Source organism: Atractosteus spatula, chromosome 13, assembly GCF_055471065.1.
Source record: "Atractosteus spatula isolate fAtrSpa1 chromosome 13, fAtrSpa1.hap1, whole genome shotgun sequence".
In the NCBI taxonomy this organism is placed as follows: Eukaryota; Metazoa; Chordata; class Actinopteri; order Semionotiformes; family Lepisosteidae; genus Atractosteus; species Atractosteus spatula.
Window position 1 is genome coordinate 29,417,112 of NC_142718.1, and position 12,089 is coordinate 29,429,200.

At 36.8% G+C, this 12,089-nt stretch overlaps 1 protein-coding gene across 2 annotated transcripts in view; it reads left to right on the top strand.

The window, feature by feature from the left end:
* The first annotated feature begins 1,361 nt into the window (after positions 1 to 1,361).
* The window catches only part of ly75 (lymphocyte antigen 75), a 30,646-nt gene continuing 19,918 nt past the window's right edge, over positions 1,362 to 12,089 (top strand). The window contains exons 1-9 of one of the 2 annotated variants that reach the window (XM_088929903.1): positions 1,362 to 1,582; positions 4,738 to 5,109; positions 7,060 to 7,233; positions 7,746 to 7,904; positions 8,649 to 8,762; positions 9,131 to 9,268; positions 9,649 to 9,837; positions 10,267 to 10,421; positions 10,770 to 10,877. In XM_088929903.1, the coding sequence (XP_088786029.1) occupies positions 1,483 to 1,582; positions 4,738 to 5,109; positions 7,060 to 7,233; positions 7,746 to 7,904; positions 8,649 to 8,762; positions 9,131 to 9,268; positions 9,649 to 9,837; positions 10,267 to 10,421; positions 10,770 to 10,877 (1,509 nt within the window). In that variant the 5' untranslated portion in view covers positions 1,362 to 1,482. The remainder of the gene's footprint in view (positions 1,583 to 4,737; positions 5,110 to 7,059; positions 7,234 to 7,745; positions 7,905 to 8,648; positions 8,763 to 9,130; positions 9,269 to 9,648; positions 9,838 to 10,266; positions 10,422 to 10,769; positions 10,878 to 12,089) is intronic. The other variant, XM_088929904.1, reaches the window with a different exon arrangement.

Genomic DNA, 12,089 nt, shown 5'->3' on the forward strand with positions numbered 1-12,089 from the left:
CCATAATTAATATCCACAAAAAGACGTGCACTGCCTCCAGCTCTGTCCCGTGCCCATCAGTAGGGGTGGGGCGTGCCATTTTCCCTAAAGACACCCCAGGTGAGTGTTAAGACTGAAGAACACACAGATGGATTCTTGCCAAGAAGGACATGAGCTTGAATGGATTCATCAATTTTAAATTACTGTCCCATTACTGCACCAGCAATTCTGAGGGCCATGTTGAAAATGCCAAACAGAGTCGCCTTTTTTTCCCGGTCAGGGTAGCAGTAGTGAAGAATGTACTGGTCCCAGCCTCATTGAGATCACCATACTTCTTCTTCTTACTCCTTCTCAGCATCCAAGACTTTTTGCTCTACTTAAATAAGAAGAGCAACCCTACAGATATAGCCCATGTAGCTGGAGCTAACTGGAGCTGGAGGCAAATGTTAGTTAAGCCACAACATCCCATTTGGTGCTCATTAATACAAGACCAGTGTTACATCCATGCATTTCCTAAGCTCTACTTCCAATTCAGCATCGCCGGGGAGCCAGAGCCTATCCTGGCAAGCAATGGGCTCAAGGCAGGAGACAGTCCATCGCAGTGCAGACACACAGATACAGACAAACACACTGACATCTAAACCCAATGAATCTAACTGTATGTTTTTAGACTGGGGGTGAAAACTGAAGCACCCAGAGAAAACTCAATTGTCTGTGTTATAAAGGTACAGTAAAAGCAATTTTTCGCAACATTAGCTCTTCAGAGCTTCATCAGTCACGTCTTGTTCATTTTCCAGTGACTCTCGCTGTCAGTCTCTGTACAATTCATTAAGCTTGCAGATTCTTCTGTCACAAATTAGAACTGCAAACCCTGTAACTTCCGGTTTGGTGCCTTTTTACTCTAATTAAATACAAAGAAATTTAAAAGACATACAGTAGATCTATTTCCCTAATGCTACAAAATAAAAGAAAACTACAGCCTTGTTCTTCGGTGAAAATGGAAGACTGGACTGTACCACACTCTTTTCAATGGTATTAGTAAAAAGGTATATTTTTAACACTGACATAGTGTTAACATAGAATTTCACTTTTACTTTTTGAAAACCTTTTTTTTAAAAAAAAATCTTAATATTAAGGGTATTATTTTTTATAGAAAGAGTAATGGAAACTAATTTATCTAAATAACATATTACGCAACGTATAAAATAAGCACATACAATTCGAGTCATTTCTAAACCCACATCTCGAGTAAAAATTGTCGTCTTCGTCGGAGAAGCGGCTACACTTTAAGACAGAAACACATGACGAGTTGTTGAAGCGTCCAATGGAGGGTGTTGAAAGCGTCCCGAAGACTAGTTTATTATGGTAAGCTTTCAGAAAGGGTGGAGACTAATGATAAGGGCTGTCAGCTGTTCTGGCGGTTGTAGAGAAGGGTGGGTTTATTGCGCAGATATATTGTAAATTTCATGCTTTAGGTTGTATAGCAGGTGCACTGTTATAAGCATGAAGAAGGGTCCGAGACTAAGGGCTCATATTTATGTGTTTTTACTCCTGGGCTGTACGCCCTTTTATTTTGTAACCTGTACAGCAAATGGAGATACGGGTAAGTGATCACCTTTCTATTTCGAATTCGAAACTTCATTTTGGTGCAGCGGTTCGGGCAGCAAAAGGGTGGGGGGATTAAGGATTAGCTTGCTAGATATGTACTTTTTCAGTTAAAACCCGGAAGTCTTTAGTTTGCTAGCAATGACCATGTGAGGAACCGCGAATTGTGCAGTGTTATCTCCATGCTGAAATTGAAGAGTAAAGAAAACTAAGATTTCGTCTGGAGAAGACGCACTGAAAGTCCCAGCACTCATTAAATTCGGTCGCGTTTCACCAATATTCAGAAAAATTCAGAACAGAAACTGAAATTAACAGACTAGCGACCGGGTAATCTTCGAAAATTTCCCAGACAGTTCGGTGTCGCACAGTGAGGCAACCCAATATCGCTTAGTCATGTAATATACCCGATAACAGGATTTTGTTAGTCACAGATTACAGAAAAAAGTGTCTGCATTTGCAATTTGTCGGGAATAGATTTTGTTTGGTTTATGTCTACTGTCTACGTAAACATTAAAATTTGAAAGTAGAATGTAAAGTGAACTAGAAAATGCAAAAATAAACTTTTTTTGTTATACAGTATTTTTGTGATCGATCACGTTGCCATAGGTACTTATTCTTAAAAGCAACGTAATCAAGAACACACTTCTGAAAGCTAAAATAATTATCGATTTAAAACATATAATATCACTGTAATATGTTCGTGTTTCACTTAATTATTATTTTTTCGTTTCTTAAGAAGACCTGTGTGTATTTAAAACGTGGAATTGCTAAACACAAGAAGGTGTATGATCCCAAACACGACCATCTCCATTCACCCTCATCACTTTTTGGAAAGTCGTAGATAACTTTCTGGCTGTCTAGTCCTTGGGGGTAGGGGAACTTTGTAAGTCTGCGGCACCTTGAGAAATGCGAAAAGCTGCAAAACTTGTCCTAATCAATTGACCAACCCAGTAATTTGTGGAACAAGATAGTAAAGAGGTGAGCTAGAATCCAACCCTGCAGAGAAAGCAGCTGTGCGCGACAAGGATTAGACACCCTTGACTGAAACGAATTCTACTGTATCTGGTCTGATACATCTTTTTTTAATTCGTACTCAAAATGCGGACGCGCATAGTTCAGGGTCACAAATAAGCTTCATCTCCGAGTAGATCCAGCCACATAAAACTCATTCACACCTTGATATCTCCACCAGGGATGGCTCATCCTAGCCCTGGGCTTTCTCTGCCCTCACGACTGAATTTCCTATTGGCTCACATTCCTGCTTGACGTTTGGTTGTTTAATGGTGCCATAATAATTCAATAATAATTTCCATGCTTTTTTCATTGTTTTCTGCTTCTAAAGAGTTCCTGCTTAATGTCTTGCGGTTTCAGAGATAAATAAAATTAAAAAGCCTTTTTTGCAAATTAGGTTAATGTGGTGTTCAGTTAAATAACCAAGAGCTCAGAGCAAAATGGAAGATACAGAGGCCACGGAGTCTTGCACTGGGCCTTTCTCCTTCCATTAAAAGTGTCTTAAAATTATTTTTGAAATTGTCATCATACTTCTGACATTACTTTAAAATAACTGCAAACTACAGTCCTGCAATAATAGCCGTGGTTGGATTTAGGTCTAAACATTTGTCAGTGTTGTTTTGGAAATTACTAAATACGAATAGTAGGTATAATAATGAAAAAAACAGCATTTCCCACTGAATGTTTAAATTACAGAAAAAGGAATATAACTATTTGAAGAGATGGTAAGTTACAATAAGTGCTACCTGTTGTAGAAACTGGAAAAAAATCATTACTACCTTTCATTTGGAGCTAGAAATGTAGTTCAGGTAGTGTTGATTGATCATGTATTGATTTTGATTTATACAGTGTTCTGAGTTTTTAATATAAAATTTTAAATGTATAAAATTGTTTTCCTGTATTCAGCCAGGAAGTTGACAATATTCCTGAGTTGAACTGTTGCTGCTTTTTTGTCCTCGATAAGCAGTATAACAGTGAATTAAAGAGCTGATGTCGAGGATGAGCAGCGCACTGTAAAGATTCATTTGAAAAACTGAATGTTAACTGAGTCCTGGTTTCTGTTCATTTGGCTTGCTCACTATATGGTTATGTGGTCTTATTCCTTGATTAGTAGGGCAGATAAGACTGCACTTTGCTCCTGCCAGTGTAATTACTCTACAAAAAATGTCATTGCTTATAGTGAGGTTAGTGGGAGGATGGAACAAGCTACCCAGCTATGTGGTTGAAGCCGATACCCTGGCTTTCCTTCCTTCAAGAGGGAGGTGGATGAGATCCTTCAATCAATAAGTAATAAACTACCAAATAGGTCAGATGGGCCAAATGGCCTCCAGCTGTTTGTAACCTGTCTTATGTTCTCAGGAACATCTCATGTTTTGGTTTAATGAAGAAAAAAAGTAGTACCAGAGGTCAGTTATAGTTCAGTTCATTTTGGGAGTTTCAAAACATGAAATAAGATAGGTTATGGTTTCAAAACTAATCTTAAAACATACACCACAAGCTTTCCCAACTCAGTCTACATAGTCCCTACAGGGTTATACAGTCCCCCTACCCAAATCTGAATGCCGGGCAGAACAGGAACTGACTTGCCTCTTGGTTGATTCTTGGAGAGGAGTGTACTGTTTGTCTCTTGGCATAATTTTACAGTATAGATCTACACAATCAATACCTGCTGCCTCATTAACAGTACAGTGCACATCAGTGAATTGACTTAATATGAAATATTTATTATTAATTGTACATGAAAAGTAATTTAACTTTTAAAAGATATACAATGTGAGTTACATTTTGCCAGTCACTATGCGATAAAAGAATGGTTACTTATGGGGGGGAGGGTAATTTGGCCCATCTATTATTTGTTTTTTTATAGTAGAAAGAGATCCAATTATCTCAATTTGATTTTTGAAATAAGCTTAGTTATCAGAAGTCCATTGAGAAGCCTTTGCTAATGCCTTTGAATAGCTGCAAATTGTTGAATAAGGTCCCCCAGATGTCTTCACTGTTCAAGACTAAAAAGATTCAGAATTCTGGATTAATTCTAGAGTAACCTTCTTACTCTAGCAAAAAACTATATTTGTGAATGTATTGCTTAGAAAAAGATTTTAAAGAGCTCATTCTCAGTTTTGTCTTCTCTTCTATTCCTAGATAATGGCATATTTACAATTCGTCATGAAAGCTCCAACAAGTGTCTTCAAGCTGAAAACTCCAAGCTGAGTTTAACAGAATGCAAAGACTCTTATGCTTCTGTTCAGTGGAAATGGGGATCTGAACACAGACTTTTTCACATTGGATCATCACAGTGCCTAGGATTTGACTCCACGAGAAAAACCATTGGAATGTATGAGTGTCACCATAAAAAAATAATGTTATGGTGGCGCTGTAGAGGAGGTATTCTGTATGGTGTATTCCAGAGATCATTAGCTGTTTCAAATGGAACCATAACTACAAGCAGTGATTTAACGGATATGTGGGTCAGAGACAACAGCTCCGAAAATATCTGCCAGCGTCCTTATAAAGGTGAGTGCAAGGGCTGAGCTGATGTTGGGTTACACTAAAATGGTTTTGCATGAAGGCTCTTGTAAGTTAAACATTTTATAATATTTAGAATATATACAGTGTATATTTTTTTCTTTTAGCAGGTTATGAATGTATCCTGGTCACCATTACAGTAAATAAAGACCTGAGGGACTCACCTCCTTAATGTAACAAGATATTCTTGAGTAACAATATTATAATTGGCCTGTTACTGTTGAGTTACATTAGAGGAAATTTGTAAAGTTTTTTTAGGTACCCACACTGTAAAAAAGGAGTGTAATCAGTAATGGTTGAAACTTTCTTAGAATTCAAATCCACAAAGGATGCTGTTCCAGCAACAACATTTAGAACTAAGGGAATTCCTAGAGTTTTGGCAGAAGCTGCTTCTTGTTTAAGGTTAAGGGAGTTTTTTAGTAGGATTAAAACTAAAAGAACCACTCGGTGACTGTGACACAAGCGAATGTTACAACAAAAATTCAGTTCCGGGGCCACAGTAGTTTGGTTTTAACAAGGAACTGAAGAAAGGTGTTTTTCATATTGTCCATACAATTTATGTTTACTCTGAAAGAGAAGAAATTCTTGTTCATTATCTCTTTTCAATGGCTTGAGTCTGTAGATAAAGGATTTCACTCCAGTTTTGGTCAGTTTGTTTAGCCAGGTTGTTGAGACATTCACCATAGATTAACACTCTCTTGCACTGGAAAAATAATTCCTCATTTATTCAACTTCTGCTCAATAAAGTGTCAACTAAAAGAGTCTTTAGTTATTTTGACAGTTAACAGGTTAAAATATTATTATTATGCCACAATTATAAATGGTTTATGGTTTTATGATGGATGATTCTACTTATGAACATTATGAAAAGTTAAAAAAAAACCTTTCTGAAAGAACACAAACTTGAAGATGTACTACTCCTTGTATTTGAACTTTGAATAATGTAAGGTATTCATAGCAAGATAAGGAAGTAGCCACCTTAATGAAGAAAGTGTGAAGCTTTTATTACATTTTCAGCCCTGAAAAAAATTATGATGGCTCAAGTTTATATTAGGCAACATCTATACTGATTTCATAAGAACATGCACAGCTAACCTAGAACCTTGTTCTGGTGATATTCCTTTGAATTTTTTAATATTTTCTTTTCTTTTTAAGCACAATAAATTAAGCTTGTTTTGAACTTTTTGTGGAAAACTAAACCTAAGCAAGTAGAAATTAAGTTATGCAAACATTCAAGGAGTGGCTTGCTTGATGGGTTTTACAAGCTTAAGGTATTTTGCCCTGTTCTGTATGGTTCCTAATTTCTCCCTCTCTTTGTTTCAAAATGTTCAAGATGTTCCTTGCAAAGACAAAAGAGAGATTTTCATAATAATATCTTATTTTCTAAAGTGCCTCTCCAAGCCTCGGACTTTATACATAGTGATTAAGACAAAAATAGCACAATCGAAAGAAAATAATTAAACAAGAACATACAGGTTCATAAAAACAACATGTAGGGCAGTCAGACATAGGTCTTGGTAAAAAGGTGATTTGAAGAGAGTGAAAGAATGTGTTTCTCATTATGGAGCAGGTACAAAAAAAGCATGTTCGCCAAAAGTCTGAGATTTAGTCTAAGGTACAGTGAGCAAAGGACCAGCCTCAACTGAATAGAGATTACAGGAGGGAGTGTAAACAAGAATGAGTTCAGAGATGTATGAGGGAACCAGATTATTTAGAGCCTTGAAAGTCAGTCACAAGATTGTCATGCATGATATTGAATATGTGACTTGATAGGCAGCCAATGTAGGGACTTGTAGGAGTAAGGATATACTGCTACTAATAAACCCTCAACATGTTTAAAATGTGTTAGGAGTAGAAGCCATTTTTTTCTGAGTGAGTGTTTTTTACCATTTTGCAAAATATGAAGTCGGTTCATCATTCTGCCTGTCCTCTTCTCAGTGGTGTACACGACGAGAGGGAACTCCTTTGGGTCACCTTGTGAACTCCCATTTCAAGTGAATGGAACCTGGCATCACGACTGTATCTCCGATGGGAGAGAGGAAGGGAGGGAATGGTGCCCCACCACTGCAGATTATGATACAGATGGCAAGTGGGGAGTCTGTCTGAAGCCTGGTGAGTGCTATTCGCCTTTCCTCATTCACGGATCAAATGTAAAAGTAATAAAGTAATATAACAATTTGTTGTGCAGAGTTCTTTGTAAGGAAAGGACAGCCCCCAACACCACCCATTGTTGTATTTTCCAGGAGCCCAGTTTAAACACTTCATAAAACATGACTGTATGTATGACTACACCTTACAAATTGTCAGAACTTCAAGTTTAGCAGCTTTTCTGCACTCGTTTTTAGCATTGCCTTTTGTTGTTAATGGACCGCAGTCTTTGACAAGTGCCTAGCCTAAATTGATTTTTACAATCCAAGAACATTTTAGAAGACACAGAAATGCTACTTTTCCATTAATGTTGTTGTAATGGACTTTCATTCATGAACAATCAGGCTAATGCATTGTACAGTTTGCTGTATAATGTCATTTTGAATCAAGTGTCCTTTCTGCTTTATGTGTTTTTTTTTTGGCTCAAACATCTCGGGAGTAGTTTTTCACCAAATTATTGTTGAACTTTTTCATAGAAAAAGGATGCAAAGTCTTGTGGGAAGAGAGGGACGAACACTGCTACCAGTTTAACTTTCAGTCGGCACTGACTTGGAAAGATGCTCGTGTGTCATGTCTCAGTCAAGGAGGGGATTTACTGAGCATATATAATTCCTCTGAGCAGGCTTCCCTACACGGTGAGAAGGCTTTTCTCTGTGCAAAAGGAAATTCCCATCTGATGTATTTTTTAATTGCGGATTTGTTTTTTTTAGATTTTAGATTCTGCCAGTAGGTCAGTCATACCACAGTGTGTACTGTGTGTTGTTAAGACCGGAGATAGATTTTGAGTCAGAAGGTGTAATAACAATAGACGTGTTAAAGAGCGATGTGCATCTAACCACGACTAAGTGCGCAGATTTAATATTTGAATTATTTTGACTTAATTTAAATGATTTAAAGGTGTTAATTGTATAATACTTCAACATTCAAAATCTTCTGCATGGGTAAGCATTTGTGTGAACACTGTACTGAATTTATACAGTAAGAAAATCAAGTCATGCTGTTTCTTGTGAATATAATAGAAATGTAATATGTTTGGCTAGCTATCTGTGTTTTTCAAATATTAATATAGGATAGCAACGTAATACAGTCATCTGGAATACAAACAAGTAATTCTAAACAATGTTCGGATGTTTAGTGCTGGTAATCCTAATAAAGGATTGCTCGTTTACAGTTTCAGTCAAAAAAAAAGTGTTCTCTTGAATTCTTTACAGACGCAAATTCAAAAGTCTTGCAAACTCTGTTTATTGTTGAACAGAAAAATGTTTTGGAGAACTTTATCTGCGTGTGTGTCTGTGCTAGCAGCATTGCTAATGAAGGTCAATCATAAGTCACTGTGTAGGACAGTTTCTAATATTTTAATCTGTGTTTGTGTCCACCAGCTGTGGAAAGCAGCTTTCCTGATTCTGTCTGGATTGGATTAAATCAGCTGGATATATCACATGGGTGGCAGTGGTCTGACAGGACTCCACTTGTGTTTGTGGGCTGGAATGAAGGTAACTATAAGGCTGTCTACTTTCTAAATAATCATGTTTGAGTAATCAGACAGCCTGCATTTTGTTAATACAATAAACAGAGCTGTACAAACAAAGGAGTCATTATAGCAAACAAGGTCATTGCCTGCAAAAACCAGTGTGCGTGGTGGGTATTGTTGGACTTGTTCAATAAGAGTCAGATGCCTGAATGGATTCTTTATAATTCAGTTTAAGAAAGACACGAGTTTAATTTATATAAAACCCAAACTGGGTGCCAAAGACATCCGCTTTAAACCAGTGGTCATTTTGTGTTCTTGTAAATGTGTTGTATTTTCGCAGTTATGCAAGTGATTGAACATTCTTCCCTTTTTTTCCCTTTTGTGTGTAAGGGATGCCTGTGAGATCTGTGTTAAAAGAATCCAGCTGTGGAGTGATGAATTCTCAAGGCCACTGGGAGAATTGGTCTTGTGAAATGAAGTTGCCATACATCTGCAAGAAACGCATCCATGAATCACAGACTGAAATAAGTAAGCTCTTTATTCTGTTTTGGGAATCCAAATCAGGAAACATATCTTTAATAAAAAATGCTTTTTGTTATTTTAGCAGTCTAAAAAGTTTGAAAATTAACTCTGTACATGTGGCTGTGAAAATAAGTAGAATCAAATTTCACAGTGTAACAACTGTGGCATTTTAAAGATTTGAATTTAAAGATTGGCATGTATTTGCAGTGCAGTACAACACTATGCAGTGCTGAAGCCAATTCTCAAGGAAAATGCATGGATGAAGGAAATCCTTAGGCTGAATTGCCAACTTTTAAAGGAGCCATTTTGGGTAACTTTTCTTTTGTTGTATGCAACCGAACTGTAATGTGAAATCTTTTACGCTCTTCTCAAAAATGTTTTTGCAGACCCATGGATGTACAAAACGACTACTTGTGAAAAAGAGTGGCTTCCATTTAATGGGTTCTGTTATATGATGGTGGAGGAGTCAAATACCATGCAGAACGCTCAGAGTTCCTGTAAGGAGAGGGGAGGAGATTTAATCAGCATTCACTCCTTAGCAGATGTGGAGCTGATCATCACTAAACTCCATAAAGGTATTCCTGACCTCTCATGGTTTATTATCTGTTAACTGCCGTGAATCAGTATAGTAGGTTTTATTAGATGTTTCTTTACTTGAAATTAGACAAAAGAAGCTAGCAATTGGTGGGGGGTAGGGCTTACTTTTGTTGTCAAGTTTTTTAAACCTGTTTCAATTATGTTTTTGATCTCATCACAATGGCAAACTATAAACTATATAATTATAAAGAACAGTCACAAGGAAAAGGTAAGGAAACCCAGTAGCTACAACAAAGTTCCTTAAGGAAAGTACGGTAGCAGAGGGGTCCTGACAGCTCAACACTGTGAATTACACTATTGTGTTTTAAGTCATATTTAAATGGTCAGTTGCATTCAGTATGTGCTCAGAGGTTCTGTGTTATCCATGAAAGCATTGCCATTCTAATAAATAATTATAAAAAATTTAGCAGATGCTGAACGGGATGTGTGGATAGGACTCAGGAGCAATTCAGGCTTGTTCCAGTGGAGTGATGAATCTCCGGTTTCCTTCACATACTGGAGTAGGGATGAACCAAGTCTTCCTTCAGCTAGTATGGCTAACTGTGTGGCATATTCAGGAGAGGTACAGTATGTTGGTTTGCCTCTTGTTTTATTTTCTTCTGTTTTTACAGTACATCCTTCGAATTTCATAAAGTAAATTTTTCTAGACAAAATACAACTTAGCTTTGTTGGAAATGTAATTAAAAGTGTACCATAAAACATCATGTCATACTGTTTCATGACAGTGCAAAGTGTCCTTGTACAAGAGCTAGCTTTTCGTACAGTGTCATTCGTTGAAGTTGAATGAAAGCAAATTCAGCATGTGTGAAACCAGGATTTCAGACATGGTATTTTCACCAAAGATATGCTCTTGCCAAGAACATTGAGAAATGTATTGCAAAAGATAACATTGCTGCTTTTAAACCTTCAGCTTGGTCTTTGGAAAATCAAAGCGTGTGATGAGAAGCTACCTTATGTATGCAAAAAGAGAGGTGAGGTAAATGAATCGGAGTCAGATTCAGGCTGCCTGGCAGAAGGGGTAAGCAGATTTCACCTGTACCAACTAATTTAGCAGCAAAAGTTAGCATTGCAAGATGAGTGATGAATTAGCTACAGTACATTTACTCTACATTTATTAATCATATGGAAAAGCTGTTGATATTTTGTGAAATTAATGTCGTTCCATAAAACTATATACATAATGATGCATTTAATAGTGTCCTGTAGTTAAATTGGTAAATTTTAAAGGTCTTCTGTGGTGATACATTTTTCTCAAAGGACATTATACCACCTGGACACATTGCAGAGTGCTGTGCTAGCTTTATATATTATTAAAATGAATTATTGATATCTGAATGTGAGGAAATGTATTATACCATAGCACAAAAGCTTGGGAAAACATTGATATACTTTCTCTGTGTGCTTTCTGCAAGCAGTGTTTGGCACTAGGTTTTAGGAGTCACATTTTAGCTGATAAAGTTGGGGCATGGAAGATTTCATGCAGATACCTCCTAATATTTTATATCCCTCAAGAAAGAAATCAAAGGAATAAGAATACCGTGATAATGTGGAACTTAATAACCTAGATAATGTCTGTTAGTGTGAAATTATTAAAATAAAAAGCCCAGCATTGCAAACTGTACTTCTCTGCAAGGAGAAGCAGGTTGGGGCAGCACTGTTTTGGATTTAGTCTTCTCATCAAGCCAAGCCTACACATGATTTTTAAAGAGTGGTTTTCAAAGTAATCCCTGTTTTATTTAATAAGCCTGAGAGCTCCCTGCAAAGAAAATAAGCAATGCTGTTCCGTTTTCCAAGCCCTTTGTGCATCGTTTGTGGCTTTCAAATGTTTAGGTGGTAGTGTATTTTTAAACTTATCGCATTCTACTTTAAGCTGCAGTTAGTCAAAGAACGATGTGGTTTGCATGTGTAAGTATAGAGTAGCAAAAATGTGCTTTCTTAATATGTGTTTAGAGGTCTCTTGAGATATCTGTATTCCCTGTGTGGGCAATTAAATTTAGTACAAAGAAATTCCTAAAGGGTTACAGTTGATATAAAAATTCCTGCCAAACAATTCAATTTAGTACAACTATCAAATTGGAAACATGAATGCAGTTCTCACTTGATAATGATGACATACTGTTTTTAAGTAGTACTTTTAGGATGTCTATTAGGATTACCTTAATTAAATAATAATCAAATAATGTGTTTTACCATGTATATATGTGAAACTTTGCAAAATCTTGAGAAATAA